At 44.6% G+C, this 23,540-nt stretch overlaps 1 protein-coding gene across 3 annotated transcripts in view; it reads right to left on the bottom strand.

The window, feature by feature from the left end:
- Positions 1 to 2,482: 2,482 nt before the first annotated feature.
- The window catches only part of Slbp (Stem-loop binding protein), a 31,017-nt gene continuing 9,959 nt past the window's right edge, over positions 2,483 to 23,540 (bottom strand). For all 3 annotated transcript variants that reach the window (XM_089578443.1, XM_089578442.1, XM_089578441.1), the window contains exons 3-6: positions 20,127 to 20,174; positions 16,815 to 16,931; positions 8,274 to 8,432; positions 2,483 to 2,907 (exon numbers count right to left, since the gene is read on the bottom strand). In XM_089578443.1, the coding sequence (XP_089434569.1) occupies positions 2,748 to 2,907; positions 8,274 to 8,432; positions 16,815 to 16,931; positions 20,127 to 20,174 (484 nt within the window). In that variant the 3' untranslated portion in view covers positions 2,483 to 2,747. The remainder of the gene's footprint in view (positions 2,908 to 8,273; positions 8,433 to 16,814; positions 16,932 to 20,126; positions 20,175 to 23,540) is intronic.

The following is a 23,540-nucleotide window of genomic DNA, read 5'->3' as shown; positions in this document are numbered from 1 at the left end:
GAGGAAGTGGGAGTGGAAGAAGAAATACAAAGATGGCCCGTAATGAAGAAAATGAAAATTGTATTTGAGGAAAGGAAATTACGCAGTAACTGTCTCACATATCTCGGTGGACACCCGTCAAAATTCAGAGGGGCACTTTTTTGACCTAAAGCGCGGTCACTGATGTGTGGTTAAGATGTTAAGCTTCGCCTGCGTCTTGCAACGCTTCCAGGAGTCCATAGAACGCCATCGCCCATTCGGTTCCATGCCTCACTCGTCGGTAAATTGGTTTTTGAGGAAAGGAAATGTATCTGTCTCTCATATCTCGGTGGACACCTAAACCTCGCCGGAAGGGAAGGGAGGATGGGAGTGAGCGAAGACACCGTATTCACTAGACGCACCTTTGTTCTTCCCAAACCATCGAGCTGGCATGGCGGAGTGGATAGCATGCTCGTCTCACACTCCGAAGACCGGGGTTCGATTCCCGAGCTCGACCGATTTCTTACTCGGTTTTATTTATTTATATGGCCTGACTAGAAAAGTTAATGACTCTAATCGAGTAATTAAGCATTTAACCTAAGCTCAGTCCCACTTACTTGGAGCATCACTATACGATCCCTTCAATTGGTTGCCTGGTTACTAGCCAAAGTACCATTGGCCCCGTTTGAAATTCGCGCACTGTGACGTCACGACCGTTTCGACCAACTGAAAAGCGTGACATTTCTGTCGACAACTGCTGCTTACAACGATGAGACATTAAAGGCTTTCGCCTTAAAAATTAGTTCTAGCAAACTTTGTTCGTTCACGGTGCCTACCACAACGTGAAAGCCGAACCTAACGTGCACACCTTGTGATGCACTCTGGCAGCGTAAAATACCGACAAACAGCATAAAAACGGCACCGAAAGCCGTGCAAACCACTCAGCCGCGTCCGCCGCTCCGCAAGCTAATTGCCACTAAAGCCCCTAAATAGGCTTTAATGGCCACTACTCCACAGCGCACCCCCCCGCCGCTGCGGTCGGCGCATCTACTAGAGGGCGAACATGATCTATGCGCGCTCTCCGCCGCTGTGGGCGGTCAGTGGCAACACCTAAAATATTCTTACATCGTGATAGAGGCATTTATCTGATATATGGTGGACGTATGTCCGATTTTGGGCATTCTGTGGGCTTTTATATAAGCCCATGGGAACTGCCGGACATATCTCGCTAGTCGACAAGTCCTGCTTCATGAAAGCACTGAAGGCATGACATGCCAATGGCCTCATTAGATCCGCGGGGAATATCCTTGGATATCCACTGGAGATTGTTGCAGTTACACATGTACCACTGTTGGACGCCCATGGGAGATCGCCTGGAAATCGGCGGATCTCCGACAGGTATCCGCATATATCCGAAACGGGCTGTATGTCGTATGTCTGCTGGGCGTACAATGGTTGATTGCGTGTTTGAAAAGTACGGTTTTGAAAATGCCTGTTCAACATTTTTTGCGTACCAAAAGTATTCGGAGAACATTACCACACTTCAAATAAAAAAAAAACAGTATTCACACAAACCTACCATTTAGTCTTCAGTGATCATATACTCTCTTCTCTAGCATATTTTTTTGTGCAACGTTTCTGTGACACAGTTCCATGATTTGGCTGTCATTTTCCATATACGGGCCATGTGGGCAAAATGAATGTGTTGCAGAGTTTGACCAGGACTAAACATAAACAGTGTGCTGATTAAATTCAAGGGAGAAGCCAAATGAGAGCTGACAGTTTTCAGTGGCCAGCATATAGAGGTATATTATGTGCACTGTTGTGCTGCCACCCATTATCCAAGCAAGCAGATGACATTGCATGTTGGATTTCCAGGGACTTTTTCCCTAATGTGATCAAAGGAGCACCAACTCATATGCAACAAGTCTTGCAGATGAAAAGGCTTCTTTCATACTGTAGTAAACTTCGAGTTATTCGTTGTGACCTAGAAAATCTTCATCTATGATGCAAGCGGTCTACAGTGCAGCGCAAAGCACAACTTTAATTTTGGGTTCAAGTTGTACAGGCCTTCAACTTGAGCATGCTGTCAAGGTGTTTTGCCCTATTGCATTAAGTGCCCATGAAGGCTCAGACAGTAGGTTGCAGTCGTACAAAACAACCCAGAAATACACCAATTAAATTTGAGAAGAAACTTAAAATCAGAGTTTGATGCCCGAGTGAAGTATGCTCCACAGCAATTAATACAGGAAGCACGCACTACTACACCAGCAGGCAATGAAGCCAAGACTGCCCTAAATGTTCAATGCTACCATCAAAACTGTGCGCTTCCGTGCTACTTTGTGAAAGTGTGTGCCTTTAGGCTACCTGGCCTTTCAAAGTAGTGAATGTTGTGCTGCTTCTACAGTGGCCTCTTCTGCGGGTGCCTTTACAACGTCTAAAGATCCTAGTTCGCATTGTACTAGCTATGTGTAGTGGTCAAATGAGCTACTAGAATTGAACAGTAGTATTGAAGAAACATGGCTCATATCAAAGACAGGTTTTTATTAAAATGGAAGAACATATAGTACCACATAGACTTGCTCATGCCATATAGATTTAGGCAAGTGCAACACTCCAAAGTAACTGCACTATCAGGTGTATCTGACCAGCCCGATAGCTTGTTTTTATACACAAAGGCACATTTCAGTGCATACAAAAAAAATGAAATGATGCAGTGGCAATGTCAACCAATCCGCACCCGACATTCGTACATATAACACAAACACAATACACTCTGACTAAAGATCTTATTCGAAGTCCAGTTTTTTGGTTACTTCTTCCAGTGGCTTGGTAGAGGAGTCCACTTCAGAAAGGGCTTCAGTGCTTTCATCAAGAAGAGGTTTGACATCATCAAGAAGAGCTTTGACATCTTCATCAAGAAGGATATCAGCGTCATCCAGATCAAGGCTGCAAATGTAAAGAAACAGTGAAAGCTTCACGAAATTACTGCATTAACACACAAGCAGATGGACAAAATGTCAAGCCAAAATGACAGGCAAGCCACTTTCACTCCACAATGGTTTTAACAAGTGTTATAGGACTGGCTCCAATAGATGGTGCTCATGATAGAGTTGCATGTCACCTAATGCAATCAAGCACCAAATTCCACATGATTAGTGATCTTGATGAAAACTAACAATTCTGTTATTTTCAAGTGTCAAAAATAAGCAAAGAAAAGAAATAGAAAGGCAGGCACAGTACTGGCACCACATAAGCTTCTAAGATTTCTTCAGTTTTGTGAAACCATTGCAGTGTTCTGAGCATTTGTTACAGACCGATTAGGTCTACAAAACTCATTCATACATCGTGTGACGAGGAATGACCATATAGGACATTGCTTTGAAGCAACCAGAGGTATAACACAGGGGGCAAAGTGACCTTTTGCAACAAGGTACAGAAATGGCCATTTCGTGCAGCTGCATCTCAATGGGCAGTCAGAGCAGTGGCAAAAAAAAAAGCACAATGATGTGATTGGCTGAAGTCATTTTGGAGCAGCTTTTGAAGCACCAAAAGTGCCTTTTGGCACAGGAAAGGAGCGTTTGGAGCAGACATATACCAATTGACGTGACCTATGTATGACAAGAAATGACACCACCGCGCGCCATCTTTTGCCGTTCCCAGTAATTATGTTTGAAACAAAAACCAACATGTAAATGAGAAAAAGAATAGAGTTATTAAAGGATTTTAGCAGAGCGTGATCTGCTACGGTGATCCACTTCCACTGTGACCCAGCTGCACCTGTGCAGTGGCAGGTGTGTGCTCCTTGGGGCCACCTGTGCATGTGTGGAAGCTCTTCAAGGTAGTGGAATGCAGATCACGCTGTGCTAGAAGTGTACTTTCAATATGTTATTCTACGAATAGAATCCCATTCTTGCAACAATTGATCCGAATGTGGCAGGAGCGTGAGCTTCGTGCTGCCGCCGCATCCAGTCCAATCACATCCTCAAAAGTTAATTTCTGCGTCGCATACTGTACACGTCATGCGTTGTTCCAGCTCAACATGACACCATCTGAGAGGCAAAGAAGATACGATGCAAAATTGAAGTTGCATGCCATTGAATATGTGTGAAAACTGGAACCGGGCAGCAGAGAGACAGTTCGATGTGAGCACAAACCTGCACGAGTGCTCCGGTAGGTAAAAAGACAACAAAAAAGGAAGGCAGTGGGAGAAGGCATGCTTTTCAGAGCTCGAGGGTTGTCTGCACACAGCAGCTAACACATGCATGTATTTTCGTCACTCTCCAACAAAGAAATCCTCATCCAGTTTTTATAGCACATACCGAAGGAACAGGTGAGCCTTAAACACCGGCGCGACTTATGTGCATTTTTTTTTTTTGGGGGGGGGGAATGCCGCTTGCAGGAAGGGTGCGACTTGTCGCAGATATGCACTGAAGCCACAGTGGTCACCATTTTGGTGTCCCCCTCCTCCAGCTTGCAACGCCGAAGCTGGGCGTTGAATGCCAAAATGGCACCCACAACGTCATGTGAATACCCCTCCCCCACACCCACACAAAGAGAGAGAAAGCAGAAGCGTATATTTCTTCACTGTATCATTAATCACTGGGATATCAGTAGTTTATTTTTTAAAGTGAAAGATAATTTAACAGAACATAGAGAAAAGACAACCACATGCCACCAGGAAGATACCAACCCATAACCTCTGCATGCCGCATAACGTGCTCTACCAAGTGAGCTAAGGCAGTGGCTACACGTACAGCCAAATAGGGAAAAGCATGCTAGTTTTCAATGCCACCCAGGCAAAAAAAAGGGGGGGGGTCTAAATGGGCCCTCCAATAATCAAATGGATTCAATAGGCCAGCAAGTGGGGCTCATGAATCTAGTTGGGTAGCCCAATTGGTTCCTCCAATTGGAAAGCCTATTTGGAAGCCAATGATTTCCACGACAGATCTGCATATTGCTTTGCTCTGTACAATCACAGAACAGCGCAACAGTGAGGTTCTTGGAAAGCAGATATTAGCAGCTTAATCTGCTGAATTGTTTTCATATTTCCAACATCTCTACAGTCGTGATTAAATACTATCAATTCAATCAATGGACCAGCGCCACTGGCTTCAGGAGAAGCCTGATGAATGGTGTATAAAATACTGAAGAAAGAAGTGGTTTAGTGGACATATATTGAACACACTGGTTTTGTGTCAACTTTTCAGGCTTTTAGTGTTCCTGTGGTTTATGTGTCATGCACGCTTGCCTGTGGCCCACTTCGAGCTGTCACTTCAGTTGGGAGCCAACAGTTAATCAACAGTTTCTATAGACCTAACTCGTTTCAATCATATACAACTGAAACCAATTCGTTCCACCACCGTCGTGGAGGGTGGAGACATTTTTTGAATATTATCTACAGGGAACGCTGGCACCACTGTACACGAGAGTTTATTAAAGAACAGTTTATCCACCGCGGGAATGCCGGAAAGACAAAGTTTCTTACTTGGCTTGACTAGTGGTAGCCCTAAAACATAACTGACTGCAGAAATATTAATTTTCACAAAAAAATATTGCAAGGAAACGTTTTACAATCAAAATGTCCTAAATAAAACCTGCTTATGTAAACTGCAATAAGTGAGCAGAAATGCAGGTAGGTGTACACGAGCACAGAGTTTGTCCACGGTGAGAGAGGGCTCTCTCTTCATGTCGCTAAATATAGCTAAACACCGAAATCATCTTTTTTTTGTGTGTGTGCTTAAGAGGTTCATCAGTGGCAGTATCCATAAGAAATACACGCAAACTTTTAGAATCTATAGCATGGTTCAATTTTCATGAGGTTTGTGGCAGCGCTTTCTCCGTTAGTGAATAGCGAAAATGTGGAAATGTTGCAGACATTTTATTTTCGAGCTTCATTTTTTTACAAATCAGAAGTAAATATCCCAAAAAATTGTGCTTTCAGATATTTCCGTCTGTCATGTCATCTCGTCAAAAACTACACAAATATCAAAATTTCCTCCATCTTTCTTGATTTTTAAGCTGCAGTGTTCATCCATATCAACCCAGTATTTGAGTTTTACAGGCTCTGAAAGCTGTGTATGTATTTTCTGCGGGGATTTGAAATTCGCACCAAATTTAACTACTAGTGAGACGTGGCTCCATCTGGCGTCAGACTATTTTGTCGCTACTGTACTCTTCCTTGTCTGTGTTGGTGCGCGCAGGTTTTTCTCAGAATCTGGACAAATTTGACTTTTCTTTCCTTTTCTTCTTGCTTCAGCTGTATTTCTAAAGCACTCCTGCTTTTCTTTTTTGCTCGACCTTGTGGTGCAATTTCACTTGGTTGTTGAGTGTCTTCGTAGCCCACAAAAGGAAACAGGATGCGAGGCGACACCCAAGGCTATGATGTGCCAAACAAAGGGCTACAATGTCTTGTGTTAAAGGAGATACCTATACTTTGTTTAAAATACTGCCGTGCTCATGGTGACAAGTGAAACACATGACTATTCTTTTGAATTTATGAAAAGGAAGTCGCATCTGCATGCAAGTTGCATGCATCCTTGACGAGTATGGTTAACATAAGTGGCGCTTGTCGAAGTACTTTGCGCTTCTGAAAAATAAGCATCTCAGAGACTCCTATGAGAAATGTGCAGAGTGATCCCAGTTGAAGGCCTTGAAATTAACAACAAAAAAAAATTTTTAATTAAAATTGCCAACAGATGCCATGCAGCTGCATGTAGGTTTCGTTGCAAAAAGAAAAAAAAGGGTGCCGTGTTCAGAAGATGAGAACACAGAATTAAGCATCGGCAGTGTATAAGGTCATCGATTGACATTCTATAATTTTTATTTTTAATGTGGAATCCACAGCTGCCTTTACTATAAAGTTTAGCACTGCCAGACAGCCATAGGACCAATATGATGATGCAATGCCGTTGGCACCGTTCCCGTACCTACCTGGCCGCATTAGCCGTATGACGGTGCTAAACTTTTTATTGGCAGCTGTAAACCATCGTTCTTGATTGCTATGTCAAAGCCAATTGGTTGCCGGCAATATGATTTACTTAATTAGAAAACAGCATGCAGACATGGGGCGTAAGCATGTTCTCTACTCCTTATCTAAAGCACTTTAAATGCAAGGGACAAACTCTGATTTTTATTTTCTACGTTGACTCCACATATCCCATACAGATTGTAGGCGCCGCCAGCAATGGCTTCGGCCGAAATGACAAGTGCTGAAAGTGAGCTGAAGTGGACGCGAGAGGCAAGGAATGCAGATTCAACGAGTGCAAGTTTTATGCCAGCTCCTCACATCCGGTATGATACATACCAATTTTTTGACCGATATGCTACATCAATAGCCCATATAATATTAACGATGAATTTCTTAACAAATTAATGCGTATAATCAGGTATGCTGGCACAAATAGCTGAAGAGATTATTCCAAGCATCAGAAACTGCATCAGGCCGACAATGTCAAATATGAAAAGCATTTCCTTTGTGCTCCAAGCATAATTTACTTTACAGCATATGCATAATTCTTCATTGGACGAGTGAAGTATTTCCCTAAATATTTCTGAAAAAAAAAAAAGACGATCAAGCAACAGTTGACCAATCCCTTATGTTTTCACCTTCTGTTAAACTGCTGGCTTGTGTTTTGAGATATAATTACCACAGTACCTCATTTTTTTTCTCAAGACCGTAAGCATAACCAGGCAGTAGCTTACTGCTGTAAGGTTTACTGGAGCTGCGTTAGATTGCAAAAAAAAAAAAATTTTTTTTTTTGGCAGCCACATTGTTTCCCACGATATTAGCAATGCGTGGTGTTAGCAAAATTCATAGAAAATGGCAATGACGAGACTGCAAAAAGACTTAATAGAGTGTATAACTTGCAAGCAGTCTTCGGTTTGGTTTGGTTAACTGGTCCCGAAGCGACTCAAGCCATGAAGGACACTGTAGTGGAGGGTTCTAAAAATTTCAACCACCTGGGGTTCTTTAACGTGCATTAACACTGCACAGTACATGGGCCTCTAGCATTTCGCTTCCATCGAAATGCGACCGCCGCGGCCGGGATTGAACCCGCGTCCTTCGGGTCAGCAGCCTAGCACCATAACCACTGAGCCACTATGGCAGTGCGCGAGCAGTCTTCGCCTTGAAGAAAGAAATGCCTTAAATTTGAGCTTGCGGTGGCAAACAACAGAGGGAGATGCAATGTATTCAAGTGACTGCAAAGTATTACGTAGGGTCAACTACAACAAAAAGCCATCACTGCAAAGGTTTGCAATTACTCAAGCATTTTAAATCGGAAAACAGGAAGAGGTGAAAAAGCAACACATACCTGCTGTTGTCCAACAGCTCATCACTTGCCTCCACCTCTTTCGGAGGGTCCCAGATATGCAACTGCCTGCGCCAGATACGAATCTGGGCGTCCCATGACCTTCTGCTGTACTTCAGGTATCGGTTCGGTGTGCGTGGGTGGTGCTTGGCTCGATTTTTCCTGCATTCCAGGGACAAATGCACAATACTATCTGAAAATAGTGCATGCATTATTTCCAGAACAGTAGCAAAATGAACGTTCAGTCCTGACCACACTTGTCTAGAGTGGTCGACAGGCTGCTCTGAACTGTGTGTGACACAGTGTGGCGGTGGTAGCCCCTGTGTTTGAGATCAGTTGGCCAAGAGCGTGGATGAGCCATGCATTCGTAAATCATCAAGATGCAGGCCTGCATGATTAGCACGTTGAGATTGTTATGAACACACACCGAATTATTCTTTTATTATTTATTTACAAATACTGCAAGCAGCAGCACTGCCCAAGCAGACGAGGGTTACATGTGCTGCAGTAACAGTTCTGCACAGATTTTTTCATACAGATTCGACAGTCAGTGGAGGCTAACAGTTCCACTGGTGTGTTGTGAGCGGAAAGCAGGATTTTTTAGTAGAATTGTGCGGTGTGTGTCTGTAGCCTGAGAGGTTTGCGGCAGTCTAGATAACAGTTCAACGATACACCAGGTTTTGGCGAAAGCTCACAAGATACATATAGCATGCATGCTTGTTTGCAGAGGTATTGCATCGCATGAGCCCATTGTGCATCGCAGCTGCAGTGCTCGCGATACACAACAGGCTTGTGAGCGATGTCCAAGCTCAATGGCAGCACACATGCAGTGATTCAACATCGCCGCTTGCAACTTGCAAATCATGCAGGCTTGTATCCCGATTGGCTACAATGACATGCTGAATCCACACCCTTGGCAGTTTGGAATACCCAGTCGACCACTCTAGACAAGTGACTGATTGGTACAGTGGATAGCTAGGCGAGTCGGTACTTGATTGTGGAAAGAATACCAGCGCAAGGGACGGAGACACAGAACAGGAACAGGACCAGCGTCGTCCTGTGTTCCTGTTCTGTGTCTCCGTCCTTTGCACTGGATTTGTTTCTGAATGATCAGGTCTGCAGAAGATTACCGATACCATGTGTTCAACTATGTTGACCTTTGATTTGTATCTATTGTTTATTCACCTTCCCCTTATGCAATGCCCCGACAGGGAGGCCCTTAAGGGTTAATAAAATGATGCGCATTTGTCAAAAGAGCCCAATTTTCTAGACAAGCCCTAGTTCTTTCAAGGCCCTGCTTTGGCCCTTCTGAGGCACTCCTGGAGCTGTGGATCTCAAGATAGCAAAAAAGTCACCCTTACCACATTTTACTACTCCAAATAGTGATAGTTGCCCAGAAGGCTAAGAGTGAGGCCCAGAAATAACTTGGGCAAATTACAAAGTGGTTCGCATATTTTTGGCACACTGTAGTATTGACAGTATTAGACTAAAGCAACTGCAAGAGTCATCTAACTTGCAAGAACTGTGAGGTTATAACTACATCTATACTGACAAGTCATGTGTTCAAACCAGGCATGGATGTGCCAACAGCAAGCAACAGCAGTGTCATAGTCACAATGAAGAAGTGACGTCATTACTTTTCTGTTACTCTAAGAAGCTGCTTTTGATCATCTGCAAGCAAAAACAACATAGTACACATGGCAAATGGAACCCAAACGGAAGAATTCGAACATAAACACGAAATCATCTACAAAGAATAGCAGTGGTTTGTCTTCACTAGCAAAGAGCAGCCATTACACCACTAAATTTGAACTGTATTATTAATCTCCCCCACTTAATTCATCTCCCAGAACTAAAACTGTTTACATTCCAGTAATCTTGAAATAAAACCAACAGTACATACTTCAATAAAATATGAAACAGGCGAGTTGGTTAAAATTACACATACCACAAGTGCAGCCAACAACTATGACGAAAAGTTTGCATGGCTTTCTAAAGTCTGTCATCATCATTAAACGGACACTGAGGAGAAATTGAAGTTGGCTTGTATCAACAGAATACCAGCTCCTGATTACAAAAACGCCACTCATACTGACAACAAAGCTCTTGTAACGTAGAAAAGAGCAAGAACCAAAATACAGGTATCGCTGCCACAAGCCAAACTCGCAAGTACAAGCGTGATGAGATCATAGGACAAAACAGTGTTGCTAGAACGAATGGTTCTAGCAACACCAGGAACCGAGAAACCATGCATCACTGAGGCGCAGCCAATGCATGCGCAAATCTCCTTGACGTCGCCACATGGCGCCACGTGCCCGGCTGCTACGCGCGCTCCTGAAGCATCGGGACAAATCAGCGCCTGTTTTCCGGCGGTAGGCGGGCTCCCGGTATTCCGCTAGCGGTAACAAGGTACACGGTATGCTAAAGGTGTCTATTTGCGAGAACTTCGTTGACGACTTCGAGAACGAGCTCCATCGTAACGATGGCAAAACGCCAGTGCAAACGTAATCGAAGCGACTGTAGCGACGGCCGCAATAGCCGATAGATGCCTTCAACGTGCGGCCGGCGGTAGCTTTCTTTTCAGCTGCTGCTAGGCCGCACTGCTGGCCGCCAGAAATCACGGAGTCTGCGTTACGTCATGTGCACGTCATGTTTCACGTCTCTTAGTCCTGTGTCGTCATAGACGAATCCCAAGTTTGAATCAGAGCGGCGGGAAAAACTTTTTCAACTTCGAATCCAAATTTCTTCGAAATAAATGCATCTTTCGCTGCCGGCCAAGTGGCAACAAAGCCATGACATGCCGAACTATCGGATTTTACTATAAAAAAAATATTAATAGTGCTCTCCTCAGTGTCCCTTTAATAGTTGGAGCACATCCACTACACGACAACGCCCTCTCCTATTAACCTCTAGTAAGCCCTGTCCTGCACCAGTAGCCCAACGTCCTATGCAGGAAATTTCCCAATTTCATCTCACCAACCAACTACCTGCAATCATCTGCTATGCTTTTCTTTCTTTTGCATCCCCATTTGCAAATCATTTACTTGTCTTCTGTATTAATTGTCTCTCTAATACACACCATCTTTCCGTATTAACGTTGCCGCACTTTCCCCACAGATTTCTCCGCTATCACTAATCTGATCAGTAGACTTTTACAGTGAAAAGCTCTTTTAGTGAGCTCACCCACGCCGGAAGCTGGTCAGGCCAGCTGTGCATCGACAATGCACTGCCACAAATTTTCACGCGTAAGACATCCATGTCTGCACCCTGCCTTATTGGAAACAATTCTTGATGCACTCCGCAGTCATTTCCATCCACGCGACCTTGTTTTGCGGCGGTGAACAAAGAAATACAAACTGTACTGTCGGCACCTGGTCTGTCAATTGCTATCAGCATGTGCTGGTGACGTGCCACCGATAGGATACCTTGAGCCTGTGTATTATGCCCATGTCAAGTGGCTGTTCTAGCCCGTTGCATCGATGGCAAAGAGGTTAGTCACAGCTTTTAGGGAAAGCAGCACGTGGTGCGCCGTGTAATTGTCGAACATGAGCAGTACCTCCTTCGCCATGCCACGGTCAGTCTCATCAAGGCACTTGGCGAACAAGTCTCCTGTCATTCCCATACTCTGCCTAAACTTACGCCTTGAAGCATACTCGTTGAATTAAAAGAAAAGTTGCGCATCAACCAAGCCTTTGAGTCGTGCCTGTAGCACATAAGAGAACATAGCATTCGCAGCACTGCGACTCACGAGTCTTCCCGATGACAAGTAGCAGCCGCCATTCGCTGCCTTTCAAGCTCATGTACAGAAGGATGCGTAACGAGAAGCTTAATGCATGCACTTGCCACAAGCCATAGATGTAACCTTTCAAAGTCTGCATTTATGACAGCTGCATCTGGTAACCATCAGCATTCCATACATGCAGCATTTTTATTGATTATTTCTGTCGCCGTGTTCTGTCCTTACAAAATCGAAGGGCGTCATGAAAACTTTGAGACGTTCGTCGCCCTCTTCTCCTGCCAAAAATGGGGGTTTTCAACCCGAGTTTACAACGCCCCCTCATTCGCTCGAACAGAGTTGTGGGGCAACAGTCGTTCATTGCATCTGAGATGCAGCGCCATTGCCCCAATACATTTCGGGACGGTAACACCGCCCTCATTCGTAATAAGCGAGCATTCGTTATAACTGCAGCCATTATAAGTGGGTTCGGCTGCACATACAGTGCTCACATCATAGACAAGAAAAAAAGCTGAAACTGACAAAATGCCTCGCTTTGTAAATGCCAGAAGCAAACAGATACGAAGTCAGTCTGAACGGAGTGTGTGCTGGGCATAAACAGTACTATCAAAATTCACGGAAGACCATAACGTCAATTTCAGCCAGCCTGTTTTCACGACTTGGAGACTTTTTTGACGGTATCCTTGATAATTGTCCTATTTTTTCCAGGTACACAAAATTTCCCTGACAGTTCCAAGCTTACGAGGTCACTAAACACCCTGAATGTCAGTTTGTTGACAAAAATGGTTTCTGTTCAAAGAACCAGATGGTGCCACTAGGCTGCAGTCATCGAGTCTCCGTAGCAAAAGTGACAAATAGCGCAACATCACACAAAATGCTTGCATTTAGAGTATGTAAGCGTGCATACACTATTTTAAAATTACCTAATTTTTCTTCAGTGTTTAGTAAGTAGACAGCGTCAATTTACACCTTTTTTCAACTACATCTGCATGTGCTGCGAGCAGACGACAAATAGACAACAAGGTGCTGCGGCATACATCTGACGCACTCCCAATTGGCTGAGGTGCCTAGCTTCCACAGTGCTGCAAGGAACCTGTGAGATGAACTATAGATAGATGCCTTCCTTCACTGCCTATGGTAAACAACCGTTCACTCGCCAGACTTAGTTTTCTTCATTATACCTTTTAAATCTATGCTTGTTAATGTCCTCTACTATGAGCTGCACTTCACCCCCTCCCCCCAATTTTTCGTGAGCAAATCAGAGTTGCCGAGGTGTTTATCACTATCTTTTATGCATAGTTTTTCCCAATCCAACCTCCTGAATATTTCTTGCAAACATGCAGGAAATAACAATGGAGATACCGCGTCTCCTGCCAGACACCATTTCTGATTGCCAATTTATCACTCCTTGAAGGACTATGGTTGGTATGCAGTTAACGCAGCTATTTTCTAGCATATTTTGTATGGTTCTTTCACAAGCTGGTTACATAATGCCTAGGACAGCTATATCTGGACAGCTATATATAGAGCCTCGTTATATTCTGCAGGTTCCCCTACAACCTGAAATTTCGGGGCAAGTGGGAAGGGGCACAATGGCGCAAGGTTAGGTTAGAGCAGGCTGAAGGTGCCACTGGGTTTGCTGTATCCTCTGGCCACATTCACGTGGCATGCCAGCACACTCACCCCGATCCCCGCATCGCAGGAGGCGAGCACATTTGCTACATCAACAGCTGTCGCCCGCTCACGTGGGCGCAGCGCGCAATGATCCTTCATTTGCGAATTCGATGCGTGTGGCCCGCGGAACGACGGGTGCATCACGGGTTCGCGACGAGTGCAGTGTGTTGTGGATGGGGTGCGGCCAAAACTCTAGAACACTTGGTTCTTCGCTGCACCGCGTTCGCTGATGCCCGTCGAGACATGCTTGCGGCCTACAGGGCGCTGGGCATTCTCCCAGACTCCATCACAACGCTATTGTGGCCGCAGGGCAGTGCGCGCACCCGTGAGCAAACAATGGTGAGCCTCTGTGCATTCCTCGAACAGACGGGCTTGACGTCCCGCCTGTTCTCCGCCAGGTAGTTACGTATAGTGACTGAACGCCCCCACTCCAGCTGTTTTGTGCTTTGTGTCGTGCGCGTGTGATTGTAGTGTGACCTACCAGATCTTCACGCGCCTGTGACCTGTGTATATATTTATATTTATCATGTAGATATGTAAATAGATTTATTGACAGTGTACCCCTTCCCCTGTCCTTTCTACTATCCCCTCACCCCTTTCCTTGCACTTCTACACACTGCCTGCTATCCTTTATTTCCGCTGCCCCAGCTCAGGTGCTTCCAGCCGCGATGGCAGATGCCAGGGCAGCAAACATTCTTTTACCTTCCATACGAAACGTATCAATAAAGCCACTACTACTACTACAACCTGGTTAATAGAATGAATATGGTCTGTTGTTCCTAAAACCAAGTCATTCCCTTGGTAGACTCAGAGTTGGAGACTAAAGTCTAGCATTGCCCAGATTATATCGTCAATTATTTTACTAAATGTTTTCTAAGTAATCGAGTAAGTTCATTGGTTTATAATTACTCAGGTCTAACACTGCCCTTCTTATACATTGATGCTATGAATTTACTTTTCTCTCACGACTCCGGCACAAAAGGTACGTGCGGTTTAACGTCCCAAAGCTGCACATGGGCTATGACAGAGGCTGTAGTGGAGGGCTCTGGATTAATTTTGACCGCCTAGAGTTCTTTAACATGCACTGGCATTGTACGGCTCATAGACATTTCTGCATTTCTCCTGCATCAAAATGTGGCCGCTGCAACCGATATTTGATCCTGCAACCTTGGGCTCAGCAGCCGAATACCACGGCTGCTGAGTACATACAAGGTCACAAGGCACGACGTACACAAGGCTGCAAGTTTGTTGTATCTTCTTTGTTTTCATATATCCCCTCTCTATGTTTACTAAATTTGAACCACTTAACAAACTGTAAGACTGCGATTTAGAGCAACTGTGCACCGTGTTTAGAGGTGCACTATGAAGCAGCCGATTTTAAAGCACAGCAATATTGTGAATAAATATAATTATCACTAACATCTTGCCATTGGCCTCTCTGACCATTATTTTAAGATGTTCTGCAGGAAGAAGAGAGTATTTAGTGCATTATTACTTATATCATTTCATGGTTTTTGCTGTTCATGTACGGTGGCGGATTTCAGCCCCACAGGGTTTTTTGCCCTACAGGAACGGTTCCAACCTTGCGTTTGAAATTTCACGGCATACCGATGACATGCTAACTGGGAGGTGCTGCCACCTCCTAGGACTTACAAGAAGTGCTAGAAAATAGCTTATGCTACATTCTAGCACTTACAGATTTTGCCAAGAAAAACATGAATTAAGAAGCGGAAACCTGTCCTACCACAAGTAAGTGACAGCCAGTGCAACATACGAGTATTTGCGCGAATTAATTCATGAAGTTGAAGTCGTTCCTGCCTGCAATGCACGGCTACCGCCAGTCTTCGAAATGAAACAAATGCGATCCCGGCAAGTACGGTTAACATAAACTGCGCTTGTCGAAGTACCTTGCGCTCATAAAAGATAAGCGTCTCTGAGACTCCTACGAGAAATGTGCACAGTGGTCGCAGCAGCAGACCGCAGAGTTCTCAATTCCCAAAAAACTTTGTTCCCTTCTTTCGCCTTTCAATGCATAGGCAGCACGGGCTTCTGCTGAACAAAGCCAGCTTGCTGCATAAATGGCTCCAAGCAGTGGGGCAAACCAGCTTCAGGTCTCGCAAGCACCAGACACTGTGCTCAGCACACTTTGAGCACCTTCGGATCCATCGGATCTCAAATTAACTGCGTGTGCAGCTGGATAACTACACCACCACAAAGCACACAAAACATCAGTGAAAACTACAGCAGTGAAAACGAACTGAACACCCAAAAAGATCCCAATCTGTAGCACAGTCAACCGGCCACCAGATGTCAATCTGAAGTGCTGTTTTCCTGGCATGCCTCGGGAATCCATGGTGGATGAAGTTCAGAGCCACCAGCTTTCCTCTAGCGAATAGCAAAAAACTTTATGGTCATATATGACCCATGGCCTATGGCACAGTAAGGCAAGAGTTAAGGTTTTAAGAAATGTGAGCGCAAATTACGTGAAAATTACGCAAAAAACTCTACCAAGTTGAACCTCTCCAACTCACACCCGTCGCTGGCCGAAAAAAAAAGTTGGCCTCAAATATAAGATGCATACTCCCTGCTGCCCTGCCTCAGATTATATACTAGTTCTCCGCAGGATGGCATGATGGCACATGCACAGCTTAAAGCAATAAACTTGCAACGACACAATTGTGAAGCCAGCAGTCGGAGGCAAACGGAGATATCGGGTGATAAAACAAAACATGCCCTTGAGTGCAGCTCGGCTGACTAACAGTAAACCAAACAGCAACCAGCTCGGTAGTTTAAAATTCCGATGCGTGGAAGCCGGATAAACAATGCGCAATTTGCCCCCTTGCCACTCACCTTTTGCAGCCACACATGGCGACAAGGCCGCATTGACCTTCCCAAGTCTGTCTAGTGCGCAAAATATGTTTTTTTTATTATTATTATTATTAATCTGAATAATAAATTAGGGATGTACAAATTATGCAAGAAATCAAATTACGCGATCAAATTACACCAGTAAATGCCGCATTTCCCAACATTCATTTTAAAGCAGTTTTGGCAACCTCTATCAGGGTAGAGCAGCAAATCTTGTTTGGAGAAGAATGAAGCAGTTGGAGCAGGAGTCGAAGCACTGCACTTACCGAGGCACAGAAGCACAGTAACGCTTGTAACCAACAGTACTCTTGCCATAGTCTATTTGTTTGTTGCGCCTGCTGAGCACTTCTGGATCAGTCTCGTACAGCTGGAGGCTAGATGAACTGAAAACGCAGAATTAGGCAAAAGAGCAAATCAGCCCACATTGTGTGCGGTATGCATTACAGGTTGTCAAAACAAAATATGAAACTGTCTAATGAAGGCAAATCAGATAAATACCTTCCCTGACTTGACCCTTCGTGAGGGACAGTATATATATTTTTTGCAAAATTGATGAAAAATATTTGACTGCACGAACAGATGAGAGGCACAGGAATAAAAAAAGTGGGACATATTTGTCCTGTTGGCATTAAATGGGGATAAAGAAAATGGGACGTATTTGCCCCATTGACCTACACAGGTCTCCTCACTGAGTTAGTTTCTTCTAACCACTTCATGAACTTGTTCGCACTACTTTTCCTGTTGTGGAACCCCAAAGGTATCTGCACCTTTGACTTTTAGGATTTTGTGTTCTTTGCCGATGAGCCAAAGTCCACCCAAGACGCCAACTATTTTTGGCCATTTTTTTACCCTCCATGTTCATTCGGAAGGGCTTCTTGCTGCTGGTGGCTCTGAAAGTTTAGCTATTGATGATTTGGCGCCCAAGAACAAACTCTACATGCGATGTTTGAAAATTACTACTCAATATTCAACCATTAAATACCCAGCTATTTTCAGCATTGTAAAAAAAAGAAAGGGTGCTTTCCTTTTATTACTTGCCATCTAAAATCTTCGGAACAAGTGCCCGTTGTGATATAGAGTTACTCTCTATGCAAAAAAAAAGGAATCACTCACTGGGCATTTTGATTTTATTTTTTGCGAGATCGAATATATAGCCAAAAACTGCACTGCAGCTGCAAATGAAACTGCAGCTGCACTGTCTGCTACCTGGTTCTGCCTGCATGTGGGTACAGCACAAAAACGAAACCGAAGGGTTTCCCATACTATGTGACCAGCATGGCCAGCAAAGCATTCAAACTTTTCAAATCACTGCTATTAGTTGATCCCTGACCATGCACACTAGCTGTGCTTTTGACGCTGCCACTGTCTCGCACCAGCCATGCTTGTGCTTTCATTTGGGATGCTTCACCCAGCAGGCACACAGAGGGCAACGCCTGACCCATCAGCTTGAACTTGGCCGGTGGTTGGCTACAATTTCAATGCCGCCTTTTCCTGCTTTTCTGGTTCGACATGTTCTTTCCGGGCGCTGTTGTGGGGGCTGAGAAATGCTCTTTGGTCTCTGTGCTAAGCAGAAAGCACAGGTTTTTCAACCTCGGGAGAGAGTTCACTACACCCCCTCATTCGCTATAAACAAGTGGTGTGGCCATTCATTGTATCTCTAGACAAATTACCATTGCCCTAATGCATATTTTGATGGCAGCACCAAACTCGTTCGTAATAAGCTAGCGTTCATTATATCCGTAGTTGTTTTAAGTGGACTTGAATACATAGCCAATTACCTCACTTTATTTAATCAGTTGTCTTTTGCATACCATCATGGAGTGTCAGCCATGCCATACAGTCAACCTGTACAGATCACACTAAAATACTGTCCACAGCTTTTAAAGGAAAAAACAAACAAATCTGTGCGCGTGAGTGTCCCACCATGCAGCCTCGCAAGCTCTTTCCTACGTGCATACACCTTCTCAATTTCCCGCCCAACATGGTTTCAGTCAACAGTCAACATTCTCACCTTTCACATGACTTGGATAATTATAAAAACAAGAAAGAAAAACGAAATAACAAACATAAGCATCGCTTCCATATCGTTCTAAACAGCAAAATAAACACAGCACCAGTTTCAGTGCACAAGCGCGCCCGTTCTCTCTGAAGCTTCCAACAATTGGTGCCACCAATTTTCAGCACGGCAAAGAAGGAACCCCAATGCCAACCAAAAATTTAGCAGTAGCATGCTGTTTCGAACTTAGCCAAGCAACCCCAACACTGTTTACACCACGTGCATTTCTGGCCCGCCCTCTTACTCCTCAGGATGATCACAGTAAGGTGCCAGTGCGGTTGGTTTTGTTTCTCTTTTCCATGTTGTGGACTGACAAGGGGCGTCATCAACATGGTGTCCACCCTCATACTAATGGCTTGATAAAGAATTCTAGGCAAGAGTAGGTTCGCCGGTAGCGCCGGCTCAGACACGCAAGCACAACCACGATGCTACACAACAGACCGCAAATATCTGCCGGACATCCTGCTCAGATCCGAACGTCTGCGGGCCACTCTGGATGTGCTGGGAACATTTGCCGGATGTCTTTTCTTGCAAATTAACAAGGCCCAGTTTTGACGGATCAACAGAAGTCCGCCGACAGCGAAACAGAGGACATCCTGGGAATTCACTCTTTTGCAAGTATGAATTTGCCCAGCATGAACCAGTCGTCTATTTCACAAGTATATTTCTATCATTGTGTCCCAGATTTTTTTCCACTGTTTGCACTTTTCACTTTGAGTCACCTTGACCTTGAAAGCGCCACAGGACTGCATGCTTTTGCACACGTCCAGTGGCTCTTCAATTGTCTTAATCACAGTATCTAAAATAATATATGATGATAACAACACGTGTGCCATTCCACTTCTTTTGGTGGCATGCTCATCAAGACTGACCAAGATATATGTAACCACATCCAGTGAACTGCACCACAACATTCGACTACATGATGTGCCGGATGCTCTGCTATACTTTGCTTTCGATTTATGAGCATGGAGCAGCTACAGCAAACCCAGCAGTTTGGTGGGTATAATCAAGCATTAAGAGGCATGTAAGTGCAGTGCCATGCACTCACTCACCCCCCCCCCCCCCCCCCCCCCTCCTTCAATACGTTGGAAATCAACCTTACATGAGGAAATCAACCTTATATGAAGAAGTTAACTGATGGCAAGTGCTTAACTGAGTAAACCAAAATAATGCTTTGATATATACCAATCTATAACTCAAATAGTATGATTCTGAAATCTTGATTTGCCATTTTTGAATACATAAAAAAAAAATACTTCACACGGTTTGCAATTATACTTTACTTACAATTTACTTACAAAAAACTTTACAATTTCGATTATAGTTTCATGAAATCTAACTGCAACACACGCATCCTTTGCAGTGCATTGGACTTGTAAACAATAGCATAAAAAAAATAGCATAATAGCATAAAAGAGAATTGCAGCAGGTGCATATCTGGTGTATGCTATTGTGCATCTCCGCACCTACATTTGTGGCTTGGAGTGTTTAACCAGGACGTAACTTGAAATAAACTCACTTGTGCTCCGCAAATGTGTTCTTTCGCTTGCCCGCTACTGCCTGGTCTCTGAAAGGGGGAAAATAAACAGTATAATGTAATTCTGCAGGTGGAAAAGTACAACATATGCAGCATATGTCAACAGTTGACAGTACAGTAAACTCCCTTTACGATCAACATAAAAAGGCACTGCAGATACATATAGAAAAAATTTAAACTGCAGGGGTTTAATCTGCCGAAGTGATACATGAGTGATGCCGCAGTGGTCAGCTCTGGATTAATTTAGACCATTTGAGGCTTTTTAATGTACACTGACATGGCACAGCATAAGGGCTCCTTTTGAGTGTCGCCTCCAATGAAATGCAGCTGTGGTGGCCAGGATCAGACGTATTCAGCTTAGAGCTGTGCACGGGCTCGGGACGGCCCGAAAGCCCGTACCCGGCCCGGCCCGCGGGCCGGGCTCGGGCCTTGCGGAAGTCTGTTCACCCGGGCCCGGGCCGGGCTCGGGCCACGGTATATTTGTCTCGGATGGGCCGGCCGGGCTTCACGATCGCGATTGCTCCTGCGTGGCTCCAGCCGCCCTACTGTTGCAAGGTTCGAAACTAATCTCCACATGAGTGGTTTCACGAGCCCAAATGACACTGCAGAAAGGAAGGTGAGGTGAAGAAAAAGGTTATCACAGCTATCACAGTTTTGGAGAAGCAAGGCAGCGACGTACCCAAAGCTTTCTCTTCTTGAACTGCTAGCCATTCCGGCTAGCAGTTCAAGAAGCGAGAGAAATTTCAGCGCTGCCGGGTTCATTATGCAGGAGCGCCGCACTTGCCTCAAGCCGTCATCAATGGAAGATGTGTTGTTTTTACATAACTTGGAGTGATAACTCTCTACATGCGCCGTGTTTGCATATACTAATTTTCATTTAGACTATGAGATCCGAGCATTTTAAAAACATTCAAATAAACGGATTTTCCTTAAATTATCTCTTTCTGTTTCATCGTCACTTCAATTTCAGTTTTGCAGGTCGGGCCGGGCCCGGGCCGGGCCTTAACTCGGGCCGGGCCCGGGCGGGCTTAGGTTTCTTCAGTGTCGGGCCGGGCCGGGTCTCCGTCAGGAGTGCAGGGCTCGGGCCGGGCGCGGGCTGAAATTTGCGGCCCGTGCACAGCTCTAATTCAGCTGCCCAGAAGTTGAGCCGAACACAAGTGCCCCAGAACATGTGGGAGGGCATATAGAACTACTAGCAAAACAACCAATAAGAGAAGCATAAATCTGAGAAAGTTTACAAAGAAACACTTTAAGCACCCCAAAAAATATTCGAAACATCCTATAGAGCAGTTACAGTTAACCACTGGACTGTCAGTGCCATCCAGCCCTACCTGCAATACAGTCCAGCCCACTTATAATGAACCTGACGGTCGCACAGACTGTGTTCATTGTGTCAGAGGTTCATAATAAGTACACTTTACATTTTACAGCAAAATAAGGAGTCCGAAGAAACTGGTGTTCATTTCTTAGAAAAATTCGTTATGCGCCTATATTTCATCAAGGGAGGCCATATCACGGCGTTTTCAAAGCTTTCCAGAATGGTCATACGTGTGCTCCTCACCGAGGACCTAGGTGCGAACAAACTGCTTCAAGGAAACCATTTAACTAATCACGGTTTAAACATAGTAACTGGTGGCTGGTCAGCCATCATCGGGTCAAGCGATATAACAATATTGTGAAACTAAGGATAAAGCAAGCTTTATTGCCACTCGCAAGTACGGCGGCCACTTCTTCAAAGATGAAAATTAGCGTCGATGATGAATATTTACAGATGAAGACTACGGTTGCAGACTGTGCTTACACTTTCTTCTGCCACAGACGAAAGTGACCGGCCCAGGCACAGGTTAGATAGAGCGTAGCAGGGCGACGGGTGATGGGCTTTAAGCGCGGAACATGGACGATCTCTGCACCACGGCAATGATGGTCATTTACAGGATGGGCAGGGGCAACGCAATACACAGGGGACGTTTGTGTACAGTGTATGGACCAATATAGTGGCTGAGGAATTTTTCGCACAAGCCAGGGATATGCACTGGAGTCCACAACAACATTTCAACACCAGGGAAGAGGGACACAGCACGGTGGTTGAAGTAATAGGTGGTTTTTGTGAGAGGCTTGGCAGGCGTCAGTATTCAGGTGGGCAATAGTACGGCAGTAGGCAAGAAGGGAAGTAAATTCTTGTGAGAGAATGCTGAGGAGATTGTGGAGGCAGAGCAGAAAGAGGCTTCGAGAGTGAAGGTAGGTATATAAGGTAGTGAAGGTAGGCGTATGCTCCGTGATCAGAATTAGCCCCAGCTGCGCATGCACAGAACCGAGGGACGTCACAGAAGAGGCGCAAAAACAAACAAACAAAGACAAACAGTGCGCCAGGATATCTCGGTGGACACCCGAGCCGCGCCGTAATGGAAGGAAAATGAAAATAAAATTGGTTTTAAGGAATGGAAACGACGCCTGTCTCTCTAATATCTCGGTGGACACCCGAGCCGCGCCTAAGGGCCTTAAGGAAAATGGAATGAAAATTGGTTTTAAGGAATGGAAACGACGCCTGTCTCTCTAATATCTCGGTGGATACCCAAACCGCGCCGTAAGGGCCTTAAGGAAAATGGAATGAAAATTGGTTTTAAGGAAAGGAAATGCCTGTCTCTCATATCTTGGTGCACACCAGAAAAGAATGGACACCACAGTACATGTCTCTAAAGCAACCTTCTAAGACAGCACCGTATTCACTACACGCGAGGCTCCTCCTCCGCCTCGCCGCAACCTTTCGCTTCGAGATATCCAGGCTTAACCTTAGCTAAGCCAGAGCGAATTTTTTACGTTGCGACTTCAATTATATTATGTATGATGGTTCCTATTGAAGGTTCAGCGGTTCAGCAGCATTTCTACAGTGCAGCGCTGTGAGCATACTCAGGGAATCAGAGTATATGATGCTATTTTTGATGTCCTCTTTTACTGTTTGCTGTACAGCCACAAAGGTGGCATAACACTCAGCAGTAAAAATCGATGCACACTGTGGCAGTGGTATCATTTTTCACTTTTGCCTTGAGCTACTGCCTTCAACTCCAACATGCATTTCTGTAATGTAAACTTCAGTGCAGGTGTCATTTTTCTTGCAGTGCGTAGAATTCTTGTAGTATTTACTCCTTTGATATTTGTTTTTGTGTAAAAGTGTTAATGTGAAGTCAAATATTGCAGGTGGGCTGTACCATAGTGGCAAACATTCAAATTAGTTAATAAAATCGATGACTTAGAAAACCGTTCACAACATAATAACATTATAGTGCATGGCCAGGCTGAGAAAAAAGAGGAAGCCAATGACACTTTGCTTGCCAATGTTTCTAAGTTAATTATAAAAAAACTGAGTATTGAATGCCTTCAGATCGAACATTGCCACTG

Source organism: Amblyomma mixtum, chromosome 3, assembly GCF_055824585.1.
Source record: "Amblyomma mixtum isolate Tamu chromosome 3, ASM5582458v1, whole genome shotgun sequence".
Lineage (NCBI taxonomy): Eukaryota > Metazoa > Arthropoda > Arachnida > Ixodida > Ixodidae > Amblyomma > Amblyomma mixtum.
Note: the sequence above shows the minus strand (reverse complement) of the source record. Positions and strands in the feature narration are given on the sequence as shown.